Source organism: Excalfactoria chinensis, chromosome 8, assembly GCF_039878825.1.
Source record: "Excalfactoria chinensis isolate bCotChi1 chromosome 8, bCotChi1.hap2, whole genome shotgun sequence".
Classification (NCBI taxonomy): Eukaryota; Metazoa; Chordata; class Aves; order Galliformes; family Phasianidae; genus Excalfactoria; species Excalfactoria chinensis.
Genome location: NC_092832.1, coordinates 15,301,759 through 15,325,690, shown reverse-complemented (window position 1 = coordinate 15,325,690; position 23,932 = coordinate 15,301,759). Strand labels below are relative to the sequence as shown.

General features: G+C 38.6%; 1 protein-coding gene across 8 annotated transcripts; it reads right to left on the bottom strand.

Moving 5' to 3' along the window:
* Window positions 1-3,951: 3,951 nt before the first annotated feature.
* On the bottom strand, window positions 3,952-23,382 carry SSX2IP (SSX family member 2 interacting protein). Of its 8 annotated transcripts, none has more exons than XM_072342988.1 (16): window positions 23,186-23,382; window positions 21,151-21,242; window positions 15,925-15,965; window positions 14,978-15,110; window positions 14,455-14,621; window positions 14,049-14,249; window positions 13,074-13,184; window positions 11,803-11,938; window positions 10,843-10,918; window positions 10,587-10,758; window positions 10,201-10,351; window positions 7,996-8,132; window positions 7,427-7,600; window positions 5,637-5,748; window positions 5,093-5,213; window positions 3,957-4,854 (listed from the first exon to the last, which is right to left on the bottom strand). In XM_072342988.1, exons 4-16 carry the CDS (start codon window positions 15,018-15,020, stop codon window positions 4,773-4,775), a joined length of 1,683 nt encoding a protein of 560 aa, XP_072199089.1. In that variant the 5' UTR covers window positions 15,021-15,110; window positions 15,925-15,965; window positions 21,151-21,242; window positions 23,186-23,382; the 3' UTR covers window positions 3,957-4,772. The 8 variants fall into 8 exon arrangements, with proteins under 8 accessions (XP_072199093.1, XP_072199089.1, XP_072199090.1 ...); XM_072342989.1 differs by having other exon boundaries at window positions 23,258-23,362; XM_072342990.1 differs by lacking the exon at window positions 23,186-23,382 and adding an exon at window positions 22,966-23,096.
* Window positions 23,383-23,932: the final 550 nt, after the last annotated feature.

The following is a 23,932-nucleotide window of genomic DNA, read 5'->3' as shown; positions in this document are numbered from 1 at the left end:
GTAAACACTTCTCTTTTTGCAATCATAACTCCTCTTCACGTGGAAAAAAGAAAACCAAGTAATACCTTGACATCTTTGATAAAAAACTTTGGTCTGATTGAGTAGAAGTTTCCATGTACCACAGTAAAACACTTTCACTACAGCATTTACAATAAATTTACAATAGACGTGCTACTTACTTTCCTAGATTGGGTCATGGCTGGCTGCTGGTACATGGTCCTGCCTCAGATGAGATTGGTTTTGCCCAGGTTATGTTGACCTGGCACCTGACCCAAGTTGTTATCTAGCTGATAGTAACCCAATTAGTTGATAGTATCATCTACATCGACTGTGCTCTCCCTCTTCCCTCAGCTTTGGTTTATGGCCATTCCTGTAGGCCACAGACTAATCTAGATAAACCTGTGGTATTCATGTATTCACATATGCACCAACACACATGATTTAACAGGCTACTGAGACACAACATACAGAATGTATGTATTCATTGAAATCACAGGATCAATGTGTCCTTTCAACTCCGGTCACTCTGACCAGGAATATTTTTTAAATGAACAAAGGTTTCATAAGCATTCTGTAAATATTTTATCTTCCAAAGTAAATGACAGCAAAACGTGAACAATTAAAACCTGCAGAGATCCTCAGCAGCAAGACAAGAGGGACAGAAGTGCAGGTCAGCTAGAACTTTTGTGTTTCCTACAGAACCAAATATAAAATGCAGCCAAGTACTGGAACTGATGCAGGCTTGCAGCCAACTTCATTGCTAACATATATTGATAGCACAAGAACACATTCACAAAACTGTCTGTTCTAGAAAAGTCAGAAGTGTGAAAACAACTCATCAGGTACCCTCAGAAATGGGAGATAAGCAAAGAGTGAACCAAGGAAATAAATGGGTTCTTGTCAATCCTACAAAAAAGTCCTCCAAATCGATCTGGGTGGCAGTCAGACCAGCAAGTGCACACGTTGTTCCACATTGGAGAATGGTTTTTGAGGTGCAACTTCCAGCAATGCAATGAACCATGGCCTTCAAATCACACAAAAACACTCATTTATACTCTAATTCAAAATATACAACATACTGATTCTTCGGTCAGTTTCTGTTCCCACGATACCCACAGGACTTACCACAAGAGAGCGTTTTGTGGCAAACAGTGTTTTAATGACCACAACGCAGTATATTTTCCATTTCAAGTAGTTGCCAACAGCCGCTCTTTCTGGATTGTCAGTGCCACGGGTGTCGACTTTTTCAACTGGATTTCATCTGGGCTCCAAATCCACTTGGAGTTCTCCTACCTCTGTTTTGGGAACTGCTACAGAATTCACATCAGAAGACCACGTTGTTGTTGCAGGGATTTGCAATCAATCAATTTATGCTCAAGCAGACAAGCATAATCAGTGCATCAGTTGGCAAACTGTTCACAACAGTGCACGGCCAGCCCTCCCCTATAAGTGTAACTAATTTTATTTCTTATAGTTGGCCATTTCTTTATAACAAATTCATATGTTACAAATTGTATTAAGCTGTAAGCCTTGCACAAATAAAAGAAATCCAGAACTGCTAACAGAAACTTGAATTATGGAATATGAGTACAGTGTTAACGTGAAAAGTAAAGCAGCATACAACATGGACTGATGCTTTACCTAAATTGCAGCTCTGATAGGAACAGTGAACACAAGAGATGTGACATATTGCAACAGGTAATAAATAAACTATCAAACAATTTGAACACTTCTTTCAAGGATCTCTTTTTGTACTTACTTTTAGATTTTTGAATTGGTGGAAGTGATGGTACAGAAGCAAGCATCGCCCCACCCATAAAAGCTTCATGGCAACTCCAAATTAAGAAAAAAAAGAAATAAGAAAAAAAAAGTATAACACACAAGTAAGTAAAATTCAACACACACAGCACTCTCCTTGTCCTGGAATCCCGGAAATATTTATTTTCCATTCAAAAATAACCTATTTAAACTGGTATTATTTGGTGATTTATTAAGTAGTTTCCTTTGCCCATTTGAAGTATATATACAAGAACTCTTCTAACTTCTCTTCTGAGAAGATCAAGAATATGGTCTGAGTTCTTTCTACACACATAGGAATGTATTGGTCCTACTGCATCTGTGTAGAGCAAACCTACAGCAGCTACTGAAAGCAGTACTTCAAACGTGGAAGGGGACTGTTTTGTAGAGGAAAAATTCATAAGTAAAGCTTTCACTTATTAATTTTTTTTGGTATGCAGTCTGTAAAAGCTTTTTTGTACCATTCTCAAAGACAGAAAACAAATGAAAAGCTTAAAGGTAAACTAAACCTGGAAAATAACTTCTCCTACCCAATTAAACTTGAATTTATGATAGAAACACGTTTCCCGTTACGTAGACTGAAAAAGAAGCCCAGATAACAGCACACAAAGCATGTTATATTTAAAGATAGAGGGTGTAAAAGAACCTTTCATCTTTTCAGTATCACACACAGGTGTACTGCATATGTCATTTTCACTAGCACTCCCACTCAAGTAGGCCACTTGCCCTGTTATCTCAGATAGATGCTTCCGCGCAGTAACACACCTGCATGGCATTCATAGGAGCAGCCTCCTCCTCTGCTCCTCAACAGTCTCTGATTAAGTAAGCTCCAGAAGTTCTAAATCTTCACCATAGTGGAAACAACATCACCATACTACCAACCACGCCATCTGCAATGTTCACACCATCATTAGCAGCAGCTGCACATTTAGAAGCTTCTTCATCAATTACTGCACAGAGTAACCCAGAAACTCTAGGCAGTGCTCTCCTTCTTTACAGAGAGAGAACTGACCCTGTACCCAGGCCCATGAGCCTTGCTCAGGACTCAACTGCATACATATTTTTTAGCACAGTTGATTCTTCCATTTAAACATTAAATTTCTGCTTCTATGATATGGGTCACAGAGAGTTTAAACTAAAGTGTGTACAACATAATTAGGTTCCTAATCATTCAATAAGTACAACAGATTAAATAATGCATTATTTTGCTCTTCAAAGGCACTATTATTCTAAAAGTGTTCATCATGGAAAATTGCTTAATAAAACAGTCCAATTAAGGTATCCAGCAAGAACATGTTTAAGTGCCACCAGAAAACATCAGAGAACAATCTCTTCAGGACAACATCAGCCCCTAGTGGCATCCTGATTAACTACAGATTTACAGATCTTGAGTAAATTAGTTTCAAGATAAGAACCTTGCATGTAAAATTATTGTTCTCCCACTTCAAATCACAGAAAATCCTGAGTTGGAAGAGGTCCACAGGGATTGAGCCCATCTCCTGGCTCCTCACAGGACTATCAAGACTCAAACGTTGCTTCAGAATGTTGTCCAAATACTACTTTAACTCCAGCAGTTGATGTTATGACCAGTGCCTTGGGGAGCCCATTCCAGTACCCAACTCCCTTTCTGATGTGGGACCTTCTTCTAATACTCAGCCTGTGCCTGTCCTTACAGAGCTTCATGCTGTTATCAATATGTATATTAAATTCTTCAGCTTACGTGTTTGAGCATAATTTTAAATACAAGTTTTTACTCTTTCATAACTAACATTTATGAAAGTTCTGTCTAGTAGCATGGGGATGGCAAAAGTTCAGCAGAACTTATGAGTAATGATCACTTATTTATTGAGAGGGAACTGGAGAAATACATTTTAAAATAGCCTTTTTAAAAAGAAATACAATATGATTATATTCGTATTGTTTTCCCTGTCTGGTTACCCATGCAGAAAAAGTACATGAACTGACTCAGGTGAGGGAGACTTTGAAACTTCTCATCCGTACATGGCTACTTTTAGAAAGTTATGAACAAAGAAGATTCCCCCTAAGGCTACACCAAAAATGCTGGAGTCCACTAAGATGAAAACAAAACTAGCATCAGACAATGAACCCTGGCCCTATGACCACAATAATTAAAAAAAACAGCGGTCAGAAATCACAGAACCAGTTAAACAGACTTACACATTTATTTTTTACATTTGAAATACTTTTATTCCTGTTTGAACCACTAAAAGTCCTAATGCATCTGTAAACAGAGTATCACTATAAAACAATTTCAAATACCATGTAAAATAATATTATGGATGTATGAGTTTCATTTCATTGTTTCTCAGCATAATCATTTTATCTATTTACAAATATATAAAGATTTCGTGCTTTAGGTCATCTGAAATATCAAAGAGGTATTTTCAAATCACACAAATTAATAAATATAGAACTTGTTTCGTTAAAAATCTATAGTATACTGTACATTCAAGTTGAGGCAAAAGAAGTTTTAATGCCAGTTATGCTTGAGATGTTTCTCAAGATGAGTGTTTCCAATAATTAAACCATTCCTAAAAGTGCTATCTCTGTCTGTGATGAAAAGAAACATTAGGATCCAATATTTCATTACAGTCAAAGTTTAAGACCATAGCTTTATTCACAGAATCGCAGCTTCTGTTACTAGAAAAATATCAAAGCTTTAATATACTTTTAAATAAGCATCTTTCAAGAGTTGCAAGAAAAAGAGGCAAGAAATGGTCTAAAAAAATTAAAAGCCATGTGCACACACATACTTACACATCACAGCTCAGCTTACCACATAACCCTTCAGAAGAATATTCAAACTCACAGCATCCTGTTACACTTTAGAAGAGTAAGCTTATGAATATCTCTAACAAAACAGCAGGCAACCCTAGGAAGTCTAAGGCAGTTGTTCTATGTGCAAGTTTCTACATAGCAGAGTGCCATCTTCAGAGTCTTCCTGTGACTGTGCATTACTCAGTTTCTTCCTTGTCACTTTCCTCCCACTGATTTGGCTTGCTGTCTCCAGCAGGTTTTTTTAATGCAGCATTGAAACTGGTAAAAAGATAAAGTAACAGTGTAAGTAACTGCACATTCAGTTACTAATTACACTTCAGAGAGAATCACAATACTGTTATGATGTTTAATATATTCTTCTACATATCAATCGTAAGACCTAGATTAGATCTTTCGGTACATTATCACGATTTCATCACTGCTCTAAATACAGTTCAGCACTATGAAAAACAAGCAAAAAACCCACAAGAAACATCCACAACATCATCTGAAATACCTGTTATGTGAAATATACTGAGAAGTCTGGCAGGATTCAGCTGAAACAGGACCACTCAGCACACAGTGAGGTTTTCTTTGCTGAGACATTGAGTTCACCAGACGATTGTCTTGGTCAGAAGCTGGAAGGCACACATATCATCAGTTAGCTCACTATACAGTTGAAAACATTTGAAGGCTTCAATTTTAAGTCTTCTATCAAAAACAAATGACAAAAAAAAAACCCAAAAAACAAAAAACCAAGCACAGCAAGCACCTTCCTCCCACCCAACAGCATGACTGTAATAATAAATACAGACAAAAAACACCAGAACTTGAAAAAAGATAACTATAACTTCAAAAGCTTTAGTGTACAGTCTTAAATAAGTCTCACAAGTTGCTCACAGATCATTAGAATCAAGTCATTCTTCACAGGCAGCAAAGCAAATGATCTGTTCCTAAAAACACAATTTTTTTTCTACTATGGAAATGAATTATATCTTAATCTTGTAGGTAGAAGGAGGAAAAAGCAAATTACAGTAACATAATTTGAATCAAATACTTGCTTCCTATGAAGGCACTTGGAGTTGTCACGTTTTCAGAGTGCTTGTAATCAGTACACATACTTAAGAACTGTTGCTTCAACCACGCTCCTCTATCTTCTTCAAATGCTTTTCTCTAGGAAAAGAAATGACTGTTTATGGTTATGACCACAGAAACAAGCTTAGTCTACATTAAATTGATGCTATTCCATACTAAAAAAAAAATAATTCGAAAGTTATGGAATGCCCATGCAACTAAGGCAAGTCAGAAGTTTAACGACAAATTACCATCATATAAGCAAGCTTTTCATTCCAACGAGGATTAGCTGAGGATTGGCTTTTATTTACAAGCCAAACCCCGGGGTTTGTTTCAGAGGCCTGAATAATCCTTTCACTTTACTGTTCTCCACTACAGTGACACAATCTCCTACCACTGTCTCTTGTGCTCCCCCTGTCTCCACGGTGCTGCACTGCCTTGTGGAAATACCTCTAACTTCTAGGCAGTTGCTCATAAGGATTCCTGCTTCCATCTTAGTCCTCAGCTTTCTCATCAGCAAACACAAGCAACATTGAAAAACAGCACTGATCACTTCCATTAAAAAAAGACTGAGCAGAAAGAAAGGTGATGTTTCCTTTTCCAATCACTCCATGAGCACAGAAGTAGAAAATTCTGGCTAAAAAACAACCTTCAAAAAGATGCAAGGGATGTAGAATCAAGAGACAAGCTATCATAACTCCAAAAAACATCAGTGAAACATAATGCTCCCATTATATAAAATATGAAGACTTGCAGAATTGCTTCTACTTTCTCATTTCTCCTTTCAAATTTTAGTATTCTAACATTCAGAAGAACAGGTAACTACGTTTATATTGCAATATGGTCTAAAATATTTCAGGACAAACTTATTTATTGTCCCTCAAAAATTACAAAGCTAAATTCAAAATCACATATTAAATTCAAGAATTCAGTAAAATGCAAGGAAAATAGAATGAAAAAATTGAAGAACGTGCAATTATACATGTAGTGGCCTGAAGCAATATTTGTCAGTGTTCTGAACTACTGTTGTATTAATGTCTCAATGTTCTGAACTACTGTTGTATTAATGTCTCACGTACAAATACTGTTGTATTAATGTCTCAGAATATTCTATGTTCTTGAACTTTCATGTTCCTCCCTGCTAAATTTGTAGTTATCTTCATGTTTTGATCCTAACTGCTGGCCAGACAAAAAGACGTGCTAGGGCAGCACATTTAGAGAAATATCCACCCCAATTCCCTCCCAATATAAGTCTGTTTACTGGCCAGCTTAACTACGAGAACACAAAATGGCCCTACTGAAGCATAGATATATTTTGACTTTCTGCAAAACTGGTTTCCATGAAAATTAAGAAATCAAGAATCTCTGAGAATTCAGTACTGCAGCCAGATCTGACAGTGATTTGCATAAGCTCTGCTGTTTTAGGGAGCTACACTGAAACAGCCTCTAATCGAGATTTAATGAATAAGATCTTTCAGAAGTACCTAGATATTTCCAGAGCTGCAAGAAAAATGATTCATCCCAGTTGCAGCAAACTCATATTCCAATATACACAAGAAATTTGGTGTCTGTTGTTTTGTTTGTTTTAAGTGCCAGCTGAATGATCTGCTGCAATGACCAAAGCTATGTTTCACAGAGTACGAGAACAAGCTCTCTGAACAGAGGTATAAGCAAACAGACAATGTGTATTAGAAAGTTTTTAGTGTGTATTAAGAGTTATTGTTGTACTCTCTTCCATAGCAGTTCCTTCTCTAATACCTTTCCACTTTTCTAATACCTCTAGTCCTAATCTAATAGCAGCTTCTGTAAAACTTCTTCGTTCCTTCTCAAAGTTCTTTTTTTGCTCTTGAAATAGCCTCCATTCTTCCTGAAGACGCTCTCTTTCTTCCAGCAAATAGCAGTCCTGTAGTAACAGAGTGGTGTCATCATCACATGGAGACATAAGCTGTTGCTGTAGATATAAATACAGAAATAATAATTTTGGAATGACTATTCAGTTGTTTAGACTTCCCACAGATTCAATTTCATCAAAAAACAGTTGAAGTTTGATAAGAAACACAGTTGGTAGGGGCAGGGTTTCAAGCAGCTAGCAAATCACCTCTGTTCATGCAGCTGGCCTTATCAACTGTCCTCCTGTCTATTACCCTCAGAATTTTTCCTACCAGGATTACAAATTCATTACATTACTAATCAACTGAACAGATCACTTAATCCAACCACAGAGGTATCCTATTTAAAAAGCACTGTCAATAAAAGGAGAAAAATTCAGAAGCGAGTGATAAGTGACATTAAAAAAAATAATTCACAGATTTGGTCTTGAAAATAACAAAACTTAAAGCCTGCTACCTGTAAAAGTTGCTGCTGAGTTTTGATCATTTCTTTACATTGCTGAATTTCTAACTCCAGTTTTTCAGTTTCCAGCTCATGGTCTTCCCTTGAAATTACATCTTTGTCATTCAAAGCTCCTGAATGCACACGTGACACTAAGGGAGAAGAAAAAAAGGAAAAAAGTTACTTCAAAACAATAGCTCACAACACTCAGGACTCCAAGCAATAACAAAGACTGTTAAGCTGTGATAGTTTAATTCCAAAAGACACATTCACCATGCATTCAAAATTCCTATTATCACGACAAGAGATCCAGAATTGGAGCTACACTCATAATTAACAACTACTGCCATTTATCCTGAGCTGAATGTTACAATGTCACCTCAGATTTTACATTTCTTCAGGTAAATCACAAATCTGTGCTGCAACAGCATTGCACAAAAAAAACCTCAAAAATAACACCACAAAAAAACCCACTACAACTTGTTTCAGCAGTTATTTAAAAGAAAATAACAAATGAAGATTTCTTTTCACTGATGCATGGTTAGCCTATTCTGATCCCACTATCAAAGGGTCTATGCGTTCATAAGAGTATGGCAGTAACTATATATACCATAGATAAAAAAGGAAAGATTTTTTCCCTCATGTTCTATGAAGGAGAAACAGAGCTAACAGTTGGAACACTGTGTGCACATCTTTAACTCAGAAATGGAATGAATCAGAGAGGAATAAAACATGCGTGAGATGAAATAATGCAATGTGTGGTTGTACAAAGATACAACCATCACAGCATTTCTAATGTGCCAAGTCTGGATCCCCTGCTGACAGTGTTTAAACACTAAGCAAATGCTAACAGATTAGAACATGGTTGTCTCTATAAACTCAAAAAGAAAAAAAGAAAATCTACCCAAAAGTGACTCCAAGAAAACTGCAAATACTTGAATCTTTTTTCCTGATGCTTACAATTATTTTTTGGTCAGTATACTGAGTCAAGTATTACTCAAAATAAGTGATCTTAAAACCCTTTCTGTAAGAATATGTCTATACCAGAGACCACCTGCTCTTTTATTTGCAACTACATTCATGACCTTCTCACTCTTATTCCTGACTGCAAACATCCATGCTGTAGCAGCAGCATTTGCTTACATTGGAAAATAATACTAGGAAAGAATTTTATATATTTTTAGCTGTCTTTTAATGCTGTTTAACAGCTGGAAATGAGGAGAGTCCAGCACCATACCATCAACTAGTTCATTTTAGAATGCCAGCAGAAGCAGTAGAAATATGGATGTAACGTGCTCAAACTTTAAGAAGGATCTATGTATCACATAGCACAAGTTGAAAGAAACTGAATATCTGCATTACTTGAACAACTCAGAGAAATGGGGAAATACAACCAACATTTACAAGGGCTGCTCTGAAAATAATGCTTACTGCTTAAGTTGGCCCACAACATCAGAGGCAGACAATGGTGGTAGAGGTCAAACCTTCCCACCAGCATTCTGTCACATTTCATTGCCATGTGACAGATGGCAGCAGAAGGGCTGTAATGGCATCTGACATGAAAATGCATACGAAGCAAAGGTGTGTCATCGAAAAAAAAAGCTTGGTGAATGTTTATGGAGACCAAACACAGTGGATGTGAGCAAAGCAAGATGGTGCGTGGTGTGTTTCAGCAGTGATAACAACATGTCACCTCCACTAATGAAGATTTTCTATTGTTTTTTTGCAAGCATGACACGTAGGCTCCTGTTAACTGCTGGCAAAAGCACATAGCTAATTAATGGTGACTATGTTGAGAAAAAAACCAAAATGGTATTATGCAGTTCAGAATTTATTAAATAGTACTATTGTGTTCTTTGTATCTGCTACAGTTCTCATGGAAATAAATAGAAGGTATTACTTTTGGAGTGACCTGCATATTACAGTGCATGTGTCTCCAAAAGAAAAGTAAATTATTTCTGAAGAAAGCTATTTACTGTCAAACTACAATTGTGTCTGTTCTCAGGATAACAGACTTGCTAGATGACAGCTTTCCTAACTTCCCACAATTTAAACTCACATAGAAAATGACAACCACAAGCCTTTTCAGGGGACTCCACCAGGTCACAATCCCTTGCATTTTAGCTTCCACTTAGTTAAGACACAGTCATGTAAATCCAAAGAGCAGGACACCAAACAGTCAGAAGCATTTTACATGTACATGTATGAGTTAAACACCACCTTGGTTATCCAGCCTTTCAACATGATTTTTCAACATCCTCCACTGCTTTCTAATGCTGTTGGTAAGCTGCTCTCGCACAGTTTCACATGACAGTTCCCACATATTCTCTTTATTTAACTCTCCGATGTCCTCCTCCAAGTCTGAAAGTACCTATAGAAACAGAAACAAAGCCTGCTGCAAGCAATCTTAACATTAAAAAAAATATATACATATTTAAATATGTACATAGATTTGTTTGACCAAAGAAAAGTAAAACCCTTACATATATAATGAAAACATTTTTTCAGGTCCTTGCACTGCAAGCCTTCTAAGAAGTATTTTAATAATCAGATTGCTCCAGCACTGCAAATTATCACAGACTTAAGCTTAACCAAAGAATACTTACTGGACCATCTTCAGACCTTTCTTTAGGTTTTTGTTTCTGTGGTGGAAGAAGTGAAATAATCTCTTTCTTCATTTGCTGAAGAACTTTTTTCAGCTCAGCATTTTCCAATAAAAGTTGTTTTTGGCGTTGCTCATAGTCATTTAGCAGAACTTTGTACATTTGTTCTTCATTTCTGAAAGCAGAAATGTGACAGTAACAAGGTGACAACATAACAAAGAGTTTAATTAATATTGTTCTAAAACAACTACAGTTTCACCTGGCTTCTGTCTTATCAGTCCTCCATGCACCTCTCTTCCCATCAGCTCTACCAACATAATTTAGAACTTCCATAGCTACAAATGAAAAGGAGATTTCAAAGCATGAAACAGTGTGTGATTACATACATATTCAGATGACATTTCTTTTACCTTTTTATGTAATTACTGACAGAAGACCACATTACCCAAATATCCCCCTCAGTCTTAAGACCAAACTGAAACCACATTGCCCTGCTTAACAAAACAAGAGTAAAAGATTGAAATTGTGTTTGGAAAGCCAAAGGGTGGGGATGTCATTCTATCTTGCCTGTTTTATACACTCCTTAAGAACATGCTCAACCAGCTTTATATAAATTGCGTATACATTATTTTAAAAATTACAACAGGATAGCAGTTCAAGTTTAATTCTCATTAGTTCTCAAGGAAACTGGAAGTAGATTTAAGATTTGGGTGTTTTTTTTACCTCAGCAATATTTCAATTAACATTAGCAAATTCAAGTAAAAAACATGTCAAAAGTTCTGTCCACTTAAGTGTGAGGATTCTAGAAATTACTGTGCAGATACTGAATTGTCTTCTGTTGCCGAAATAAGTGTTTCTGGTACAGCATTCTAATGTGGTCTGTTTTACGTGCATGGTTTCAGAAAAGCAAAGCCAACTCAGCCACAACATGAATAGCTGTCTTCTGATTCAACAAACTAAACCAGCTCACTAAAATATGCTATGCTATAGATGGCAAACAGCTGAGACTGTTTTGGGGGGTGGCAGGAGGGATAAGAAAATGAGAGTAGGACTTCCTTTCCAATGACATCAGTTGATACATTTCATCTAACAAAAATTTCACAGTATATTCAAGGTTCTGCTGGGTACTTAAGCACAGGGGAAACGTGATATGAACATACCTAAAATCAAACATTTTTAACATGCAAAATTTACTATTTTGCTATAGCACTCTACTTACCTATCTTTTTGTCCTTTTTGTTCATGACTAATTGATGTAAGCGTTCCTTTAATTTGTTGTATTCTCTCTCTTTCCTCTTCATATCATGATTGTACTGTGTAGCTCTACTTGAAATTATGTTCTGTAACTTCTGAACCTAAAAAACAATCCCACAAGAAAACATGTTTATTCAACTAAAGCTCAACATAGATGCATTTCTTCAGAAAACCAAAACAGATGTGAAATGGTGCTTACACTAAACTATTTCTGGATAAAGGAACTGACAACAGAAGTCAGTAGAACTCCCACAACCTACAGATTCTAAGACTTGCCTCAGGAAATGTAGTTGCTTTTATGCACAAACCAACACAGTAAGGAACTTGTTATTATGTTACAGTCCTTAAGAAGAACTGAGTACATTTTTTGGCAATTCATGTGATATATTCTCCAGTATACTCACTACAAAGAAAAAGACATGTTTTTGGCTTCAGTGAATAACATTTAGTACCTAATTTAACATTAAATTATGCTTATTAGATTTACATAAAAAAAATAAACTCCTATGGACAGCAGAGTAAGAAAAGAGGGTGATACCATTCATTCCTAAAGAACATTAAAACAGGTCACAAAGCATAATAGTACCAATAGGCTGGAAGGATTTTGACTCAGTTTTAACCCTTCCAACATACAGCTAGCTAAACATGCCCAAAGTTTAAAGCTAGAACTTCTAAAGTTCATTATATAGAGATAATGCTGTGATTGCCTGCTGAATATTTATGAATGAAGAGAACATTTAAAGAAATTTAGAAGCACATTAAGTACAGTATGGCAGGGTTATGGCAGGAAACAAATCCCAAACTAAGGACAGTGTTTTCTGATCTGGGTTCTTACAAGACTCTCAAGCTTAATGAGCACGGGCTTTCCCTGACACCCCACCTTTTGCTCACTTCTACAACATAACAAAGTGCTCCTGTACACCTACATTTGAGAAAGTGATTGAATCCTATAGCTACTTCTTACTTCTGTGTATTCTTAAAACATAAGATAATGTATAATCAAAAGCATAAAAAGCATAACAAAGCTGTACATGCTTCCATAGTACGCTCTAATAGAATCCTATCTATCCATTCTAGAACATATTTAATTGGTGTACCAGATGTCAGTTTCATTTCACTGAGAGACATTTACCAAAAAAAGCCAAAAAACATTTAATGTGAACAGCTACCAGACACCTTGCAAAATCATCATCAAAAAAATCTATGTAATAATTTGCATTGATGTACATAACTTACTTCATCCTTTTCATTTTTAAGTAACTGGTGCAAATTTCTGTTCTTGCTTTGCAGTTGTCTGTCTCTCTCCTGAAGGCCAACGATTTCCCTCTTAGATAACTCCAGCTGTTCCTAAAAAAAAAAATGTTGACAATTCAGTACCAATGGAAAAAAAAAAAAAAAAAAAAAAAAAGCAAAGGATAAAAAAAATAATGGGGAGAAAAAAAAAAAAAAAAAAAAAAAGGCTAAAGCACCTCAAGACAAGTCTTCCTCTGTATTTGACCACTAATGTTTCACCTTGCATTCTCAACAATGAGTAAGTTCTATTTCCTGGACCAAGAACTACGATTCTTCAGGAGGTAGTAAGCAACATATAAAGGTAGGGAACAATTTTAGTGGAGTGCTTCTCTTAAATAAACAGTGGAATGCGATTTGTGACTACAACAAAGCAAATGGGGCATCCTACATAAAACAAAGCTTCAGTTTTGCCAATAGCTTCTGAGCAATCTTTATAAAAAGGCTTTGGGGTCAGTTACCCAAGAAATCCAACAAAGACAAAAAGAAATGCAAAAGGCCATACATTAGGAGAAGAGTGATGACATACTAGAAAAGTTATCTACACAAGGATTTTTGGTTTTACTGATTACAGTTATACTGTAAATTTATCTTTTAGAGTCAGGCATATTCATTTGGACAATACCGAATGAGCTCAACTGAAGGATTCAACATTTGTTTTCTTTGATTAAAGAAATCATTAAAGAAAACTTCTAAGCAAGATTTCAGTTGCCTCGTTAATTCACACCTCATTAAGGAACCTTCAGATGAAAAAATAAATAAAAAAAACGAGAAACAAAAACATCCATAAAAATACAATTGTAAATTAGTACAGGGGAGGTCAAAAAAGAAATTTATTCACTCTTAAGCAAGTACAGTAACCGTTAAACACAAGCACTGCATAATATATGCATATATTAGTAAAATCATCTTGTTTTCTACCTTTAGTTTAGCATAGCAGTTCTGCAAGTGATCCATATCACTACCCAGTTTCAGATGCTGCATTTCTACTTCTTCCTGAGCTCGAAGGTTCTTGTGCTGCAGTACAAGCAATTCATTCATGCAATTTATGATAGATATTAAGTTTAACTCCTTTCCTTTGGATTCCGCATAAATAGAAGGAAAGCCCAATGTTGTCAATTCCTGGTGAAAGACAAGGTGGAGAGGGGGGTGTAATAAATAACTGGATAAATATCCCAGATAAACAGTATCAGTTGAAAACTCATAAGAAAGCAAAAAAATATATTCTGCTGCATAACAACTTCAGCTTCTGAGCATTAAGAAAGAAGCCTTCCAAATACAATGCATCTTCATTACCAAAACCTCCAATAAACAAGATGCGGCTTACCCTATTGAGATAGGATATGCTCTGTTCAATATTCTCTTCTGTGCAGAAGGCACTGAAAAAGCTGTGCATGCTTTTGGATGAAGGCAGTGGCAAGCGTAGCACTTGAGAGTTCATGTCTGGGGGAGATATCTTTTTCTCTGAGGTATACTGAAATATATTTTTGCTATCTAAAAGGTAAAAACATTAAGAAACAATTCAGGGCTAGTAGTTCAGGACATCACATACAAAAAGCTTAAAAAAAATCCCTTTACTGAAATTGTTATTCATAGATGTTCACAAATCTAGAGCTAGGAATGAAATAAAACACATAATAAACATACCACAACAATAATTTTAAAAGGACAGTTAAAACTCTACAGCATTCCAGCAGCATTTATATTTTATAAAAAAATTACTGTACATATTAGGCTGGTTAATTTCATGTTAAATAAATCTCATGTTTAAAACCCTAATCCCTCTTTAGCAGTTATAATACCCCGGTAGAGTTAACACATCTACTAAATTTAAAACATTACTGGTTTACCTGATGACAGCACTGGCACAGTTACAGTCTTCCAATCTCCCATAGCAACAAAACAGGCAGGGTACCTGAGCAACCCGTTCAGCAGCACAGTATTTAGTGCAATTCCTGGCAATCTGCGTTACGTAGGCATCTCCTAAAATAGTAAGAGCATTCTATATTAACAACTAGAAGATTAAAGTAAGCATAGGAGACAGACTACTAGACCTAAATCACGTGACATTTTTTCTTCTTTACACTGTAAAGAACACCATAATCACACTAAATATTATGCTATATAAGTGACACATTTATCTAGACTTAGCCTCAGACTTAACCATGTCTTTTAAACTATCAGTTCAGACTTAAACGCTGTTTGCACATGAAAACAATAAAGACACTGTAGATAATTCAATTGTTTCTGTTGACGTGTATCAGAGAAAACACAGCAGGCCAAATGTCCAATATTTTTCTGTATAGCCAGAAAGCAATCTTATCATGACAAATTTCTGTGAAGCTTAAACACAAATCTGTCTTACTAAGATTATTACTTAAAGGGTAAAGAATGTTCAGGGAAGAAGGCTCCTATTTTCAAAATTTACAACTGTTGATCCAAATCTCAAGTCAGTCTGAGATGGACACCATAGGTTTTAAGGAGTACAGACAAGTTTGCTACTAACTCCTCCTAAGGTTCTATTAAGTGTGCTCTTGGAAGTGCAACTTCTGAAATGCTGACACTAAAAACCTTGCTTTTTTATCATTATGGAGAAAACTATCATTTGGAAAACCAAACTGCTGTCTATTTAAGCCACTAAACAATTGTGGGTGATCTATTACCCAAAAGGTCTCTTGTGATCATAAAAGAAACAAGAATCTCCTTACTGACATTTTAAAGCAGGCAAAACAGCATCCAAATTAATTACATTTAAAAATGTAATTCAAAGACAAAATAGAATGAAAACACTTCTTACATGCTTATTTGGCTTCTGTTGGATCCATCAGATAAAGAAACCTGTAAATGAAAGAGTGGAAAAAAGGCAAATTCAATTACAAGTATATGTATGAGAATGCAGGATTGCATTCTAAAGAGTTTGAAACTCAAAACACACAAATTCCTTTAATGGCTGCTGGAAATTCTACAAAAATACTACCGACACTTCAGATATGCAATTCATTTCAAATAACCTGGCATCTATTCTTAAAAAACTACATAACCCCTAATAGATCTTACCAGCCAAATTACCTCCCAGTACAGTATCACCAATCCACAGGTCTTTACACTGAGAACACTGTTTTGACACAGCATCTATTAAACCACAACACTTGACTGGAAGTGGAAACAGGACTAACACAGATGGTAGAATGCAACAATTCTCCAAATTTTAGTTATGCAATTTGCACGCTTCTACTTGCAGCAAAGTCTTTTGACGGCTCCTCTCCTGTGAAGCTTTATTTCTAGGTATACCAACAAGAGGACATAATGAAAACAAACAGGAAGACAGGTTTAGAAGGATGTCTAGCAATTATACAGAACGCAGAAAAACAGCGGGAATATGAAAATGTCCATCTAGTTAATGCAACTATATTCTTCTCGCATAAAAGATTCTAGTGATTTTTGACTTGAAAGGACAACTAGCAGTACAGCACGTTCTGTTCAATACATCAAATTCACAAATATACACCACAAATTCACTATCTGGTGAGCACTAAACTAAAGAACTTCAACTGTTAAACCAACACCCAAAAGTAGCTTAAGTTATTCCATGGCATCAGAAGAATGCACTAGCTTTGAAGTAGTTATCAGTGAAGAGCACAGTCAGCATTTTGTACTTGCATCATCTTTTTATACCGTATTTAGAATCACACTCAGATGTGCATGAGACAATCCCCATGTCAGCTGCAGTAGGGAATGCCACAAGCCTTTAGTTCCGTGCTAAGATCATTTTGCCAGTTCCACATGGCTTCTACTGCCAGTTCAGGACCTCAGCAATGATTTTTAAAGCTACCTCATGATTAAGAATCATCAGCTACATTTTCTTGCCAATCTAGGCAGTTTGTCTGGAGCAACACAGCTCAAAATAGACTCACTGAAACATGCAAGAGCTACAGATGAGCATCTCTAATGAAGATAGCAGGGATGCAAAATGAATGTAGATTTAGAATTTAGATAGTATTCATAAGAAATTTCACCTTTAGTACTCTGCAGTACTCATTTCAATCACCACAACATATGGAAGAATGCATTCAATGCATAGATGAACCAATATTTGTTTGATTACAGAAAAACAATAAAATAGCACACAAGATTTAAAAGCGTTTTGGTGATCTCTCTATGCTATCCGCCTTAACACAGGAAAGCCTTAACTAAAGAAAAGGGCCTGTTTCAATTTGTTGAGTGGGAAGAGAAAGAACTGAATTGTTTCTCTTGTTTGTTTCTCCCCCCACATCCCCTGCCCCTTAAATCCTGTTGGTAAAACACACAGTGAGAAGCTTAAAAAAAAATAAATGAATGAATCAACATTCACTGTCTCCCAGAATCTCATACTTAAACTAAGACTCTATGGGCAGGAGAGAGAAGAAAAGAACGAATCTCTCTACAGCCAAAGCTACCATAACTACTTAATGATTTGCTTTCTGTGCCCATTCTGCCTATGCAGCTATTTCACTACTAGGGCTGGTGACTCACCCAAATATCTGTAATGACCCAGTGCCTGCCAGACACTACTTTGCCTATTGGCAGTGTCACTTTTGTTCCAGTGATGAACAAGACCCTAGAGGATCTGGCAGCCAATTTCATATGGGTGAACACAGTGGCAGAGCCATATGAAAGATTATTGTGATAGAAAGATAATCAATGATAAATGGGAAATGCTCACCGATGTCAAAGGCTCACTATAAACTCCACAAAGGAGTGATCTCCAGAGAAAGAGATCCTGCCTTAGTGGTAGTCGGCCCTTTGAGATCTGGGAGAGGTGAAGCTGAGCTCCACCCCTTCAGGTAGCACATCTGAATTTACCTCCACCTGTGCTCCTGCAGCTGACTGATTGCTTGCCTCAGAGATTGATTAATACCAATAATCAAACAAAGAATCACTAACAGGAAAGCACATATACACAAACATCCTAGAGCTTAAAGCTATCATGATAATATACTGGAACTTAATCCTAGTAAATGCACCTGAAGTTTTGCTGTTTGTTTGTTTTTTAATATTAAAAATGCCTACAGGTAGAGCCCTACAAACTCCTACATGATTCACTAACATGCGTCCTTCTTTTCAAGAATACAATTACTCTGAACTTTGAAAGCTACATTTACAAATAAAGAAGCAAAAGTGGATCTTAAAATCACTGTTTTGTACTCTGAGGTGAAGGGGAAAGATTGTCAATGACTGTGCCAAGATTCAAGATAAATCAGATAAAGCAAGCCTGAGTTCAGACTATCAAAACCTAAAAGCCATAAGCAGTAAGCACTAGGATTACAAACTTCACACATCACAGTATATTTCTAAAAACCTGAATATCACTTTTAAATTTGAAACTCAGTTACACCTACTTGCTTTATAAGATTCTTCCAGGCAACTCTGTGTCAGGAGATAAAGTCTTATAGTAGCAGTGTACCATGATCATATTACACCACCTGGTCATTTCTAAACTGCACAGGGTGTAGCAATGACCGGATGGAGATCAGTGACAAGTGGTGCCCCTCAGGAGTCAGTACTGGGAGCACTGCTCTTTAATATCTTCATCAATGACATCGACAGCACAATCAACTGCACCCTCAGCAAGTCTGCAGATGACACCAAGATGTGTGGTGCAGTCTGACATGCCTGAGGGACAGGATGTCATTCAGAGAGACTTAGACATGCTCCAGCAGTGAGCCTTGGTGAACTCTATGAGGTTAAATAAATCCAAGTGCAGAGCCATGGCAACTCCCACTATCAGTGCAAGCTGGTGGATGTAAGGATGGAGCACAGCCCTGCTGAAAAGGACTTGGTGATACTGGTGAATTGCAGATAGGTATGAGCCAGCAATGTGCCTACGCAGCCCAGAAACCCACCCATATCCTCAGCTGCATCAAAAGAAGCACAGCCACCAGGACAAGGGAGATAATCCTGCTCCACTCCAATGCTCCGGTGAGACCCCACCTGGAGTACTGCATCCAGATGTGGAGTACTCAATGCTGGAGAGATGCGTACCTGTTAAGAGCATGAACAGAAAAGGGCCACAACGGTGGTCTCAGGGATGAAACATGAGAACAGGCTGAGATCTGGGGCTGTTCAAGCTGGAGAAGAGAAGGGCTCCAGGGAGACCTGAGATCAGCCTTTCAGTATCTAAAGGGGAGGCTCTAAGAAAGAAGGGAACAGACTTTTCAGCAGTCTGTTGCAATAGGACAAGGGGAAATGGTTTCAAGCAAAAAGAGGGGAGATTTAGACTGGACATAAGAAGGTGGTTTTTTTTACAACAGTGGTGGTGAGGCATTGGCACAAGTTGCTCAGAGAGGTGGTGGGTGCTCCATTCCTGGAGACCTTCAAGATCAGGCTGGATAGGACTCTAAGCCCCTAATCAAGCTGTAGGTGCTCCTGTTCATTGCAGGGGAGTTGGACCAGATGACCTTTAAATGTCCCTTCCGACTCAAAAGATTCTATGATACACGAAAAACACATTGTCTGGTAACCCAGAAAGCTTTTAAACCTAATTTAACATGGATAAGGGAAGGTGATCTTTGGAAAGAGCTCTCCTTGCCCTTCAGTGTTACACCACCATAAAAGAGGTGAGTCAGCATCAACCAAACATTTCTCTTCCACATGCTAAGTACTACAAGTTCCAACATATACAGATTTTTACTTAAAAAACTGAAAGAAAATTAAAGCATTAGTTAGCATTTACTTAAAAGGCAACATGATTCATTCTAACTACAGCTACATCCCAAGTTGAGCTGTGAATCTGCTTAAGGCTTTTACAATTGTCTTGTAATCCACAGATGCCAAACAGATGGCTTTCATCCGGATAAATCAGACATCTCAGTCCATGTAAATTAAGGGTGCATACTAGTCATCATTTTATAAGTTTACAAACGTATCCCTGATAACGTCACAAGAAACACACTTGTTTTATTCATGTAAACACCTTGAAGGTCCATACTTCTCTTCCCTATAATTTTAATAATTATTCTCTCTCTATGGCTGTTTTAAAAACAAAGTTGACAATTAGTACTAAAATGTAGCTCAGATTTGGTGATAACTGCATAACTCAAAGAGCTCCTCTACCTGTAGAAACCTATTAAAACTGTAGTGACCTCTCGTTAATACTGTGACTTCAATGACAGGTCCTGCAATCAAAGCAGATTCCTGATATTTCCTCCCTGCTCTCACAATATTGAAGCAATTAAACTAAAAAAAAAAAAAGGGGGGGGGGGGGGGGGGGGCACAAAACAGAGAGTCCTTCCACTTAATTACATTCTAAGAGAACATTTCTTTAACATGTGCCAAATTTCTAACTAAACTTATCAGTATTGTCAAAAGTAACCTCAACAGGTAAGCCCACTAGTCAGCCCATGAGTACTGCTAAGTTTTCTTCACTATAAGCATATCAACCTAGAAGATCCCTTACCTACATTTTTAACTTAACAAGTTGTGAGAAAGTTGTAAGAATAATTTTTTCTTAGACATTCAGTAACTGGAACCACACAAAAACCATACCCGTAAAGCTGATAAAAATGTGATGTTTGATATTCTCTTACTGCCTTTGTCCCAAACACTCAGGTTACAAGGACTTATCTACCACCTCAACGTTCAGCTCTACCTTCAGTGTACACAAACATCATCATTGCAGTCTCTGAAAAAAATGGAACGTGTGGAAATATTTCATTTGGCTCACAAAGTCCTACTCCACACACTGAGCTAATGCTATGGATCTTTGTAGCAGTGTTTTCCTATTGCTAAAGCACAGATCTATTTCTGTTAATCTTCTGAATTTTATTCCTCTGTTGAAATCAAAAACCATTTGCTACACATAGCAGGATATTCTATTCCAGCTACAAGGCCTCTGCATATCATGAATACATAAGGAAGCCTCAGGAACTCTGTCTTCTGTAGTTCCTCCTTTTCCTGAGCTTAGCTTTAACCAAACTCCATACCTTCACTGTCTCTGCAAGCAAAAAGCATTAAAAAAATAGAAGAAAGGGAACACAAGTCTCACCAGTTCCTAAAGCTGATAACACAGGGCAGAACCAGATTTAGTATTCCAGCTCTCAGAAACAATGCAATTCACAAGGTTCAGTAGCAGGTAACCTGTAAGGTAAAATAGGCACCAGGTCAAAAGAGTGGAAGGTCATCAACGTAACTACTTTCTCTAATGAATGCCAGAAGATTCAAGGAACAGTTGCCCTGTAGATTACAAAAGTCACAGAACAGATGCTAGATGGCAGTAAATATGACTGGTGAAATGTCACCATAACTTAATGTAGAAGAAACATTAACAAGTCTGCTACAGTGCTCTGAAAGAAGGAATCAGCCCTCATGCCTGGGCAAGAAAACAAAACTGGATTTCCAAAAAACCTTCCATGATGTTTCCTAACAAAAGCTCTTAATCTACCATGCCAGAGGATTTACTAATGATTGATTATTGGTGGAGAAGGAGAAATGGTAGGAAAAGTTAAGTATTTTCCCCTTCCTCCTTCTTTAAGTATTGTATAAGTGCTGTATGAAAGTCCCAAAGAGATAAAAATTAGTCACAAACGGGATCTGTTTGTGTATTTCTGTTGTTGGGAGAACTTTCAAAGGTGCTGGGTAGGTCAGTGAGAAAATTCACTCATGGTAGAGAGTTATTCAGAAAAGCAAACACTAAGATTGAACGATAAGAACCCCAAAAGGTTGTATTAATAGTACACAAATGGTAACAAAACTCTACGTTTGTGAACTATTATTATTAGGAAACAAAAAAGCACAGCACCAACTCAGCTACATACTTACACCAACAGGCTCTGTGTTAAGCATAGCCATGCAAGAAGAGTTCACAGAGTCACTGTGATTACTCTTCTGGAAGTAACAGCTAACAGGCAGTTAACAAAACATTGGAGCCCAGGACAGAAAAAAACGAACATCATAATGGCTCCATACAAACACTGAGATTCCCCAGTTGAAAGAGCATACACCATTATGACCTTCCCTACACAAAATGCAGAAAACATCTGAAAATGGTGGAAGAAGGTCAGCCAGTGCTTCCATACAAGAAATTAACAAGCTGTGAGTTTTCCACTACAGCAGCTAGAGAAATAGGACAAAATACGTGCAGAAACACGTACAGAAAAAAATCACCCCTTCTCTTAATACAGCTATGCAAAATGAAATGAGACATTTAACATGAAGGCTGGAAAAAAAGCACTGTTAAATAATAGACTCGCATCACCATGTGCTGGGAATACAAACTATATGAGCTGGCTGAAATCATATGAAAGACACACATCAAAAGCCACCGAATGCAAGAAGCAAGCTCAGCTCGGAGACCCTTCAGCTCCGCGGTGCAGTACGCTGGGAGGACACTCCGACCGGGATCGCTGCTCAGCAGCCTCTGCTGACCGTTTTTACCTTAGCATCTGCTGCCAGCTGCTTTCAGAGACAAACCGAACCCAAGGAACCTGGGATTGCCTCCTGTGCCCTCTCCAATCCAGCCAATGACTGATACTACGCTTTCCCTCTCCCTGACCAAGAACGTTTTTCTCCCCCACTACTTTCTGAAACCTTCATCAACGGCATCAAATCCCCCGAAATTCCCGAATTCCTACCATACTTCGCAGCACACGGAGCCCCGTGTAATCATCTCACCGGCAGCACAGCGCTCTGCGCAAACAGGGGCTGCAGCAATACTACGAGCACATCCTGCGTTACAGTTCGGTCCTCCAGCTGAACGGAGCCTTGCTGCAAACAGGATTTTGGGCCCCCACTCCCACGCTGCGCGGAACGCAACCAACCGCGGACAGCCGCGCACGCTGCCCGGCAGCTCCCGGTCTCCCACCTCCCGCGGTCGCTGCTCGCCGCCCCGCGGACACCGCCAAGGCGCTGGGCCTGCCTTCCAGGGACGAGCTTTTCTCAGCCCTCCGGGTCAGCCCGGGCCTGCCAAGCAGCACCCGCCACACCTCGACTGTCGTCGGCGGCGGCTTCCCCCGCAGGCAGCCCGGAGCCGGGTTGAGCCGTGGCCGCCCCGCCGCCACCAACGGCCGCACGGCGTCCGTTACCCGCTGCCGCACCCGCCTCCCTCGCCGCCGGTGAGGAGAAGGAGCAGGAGGAGGAGTCCCGGGTAGCACCACCTGCTGCGGCGAGCACAGACGGAAGAAGGGAGGAAGGACCGGCCCCCGAACCAGCTCCGCGCGGCCCCGTGTCCCGCAGCTGCCGCCGCGTCGACCCCACGCCGGGCCCCAGCGCCGCTCCTATTGGCCGGGCGGTTGCTAGGAGACCTCCCCCACGGGTTCGCACCGCCCCTGCGGGCCGCGCCGCACCTGCTCGGGGCAGGACACCTGTTGGCGGAGCGGGGCCGTGGGGCAGAGCGGGCGGCTGCTATGTGACAGTCCGCCCCGGGGCGGGGCCGGGCACGGAACGCCGTCTGCTTCCATACAAAAGTGTATTAAGCGTTTTGTTGTACCGCGTTGGGACCAGCCCGTCTGAAAAACGCATCTCAACGCTGGCTTACCGAGTCCCGTCCCTAAAATGCATCCCTCGGTGCCACGCATCTCTTAAATACCTGCAGGGATGGGCACGCTGCCATACGGTCACCCTCTCCGTCCTGACATCAATTCCAAACCTCTCTCGGCAGACTCGATTGCATACTGTATAACAGCAGAGTTAGCATATTCACTGTGCACCTCCACGTGTTTTTATTTGACCAGCTCAAGAATGAAAAATAAGGTGTAAAGCAGTCCTTCCAAGTTCTCATCAAAACTTAACTCCCAGGAATGGAATTTACTCTCATCACTGGGGCTGGAATT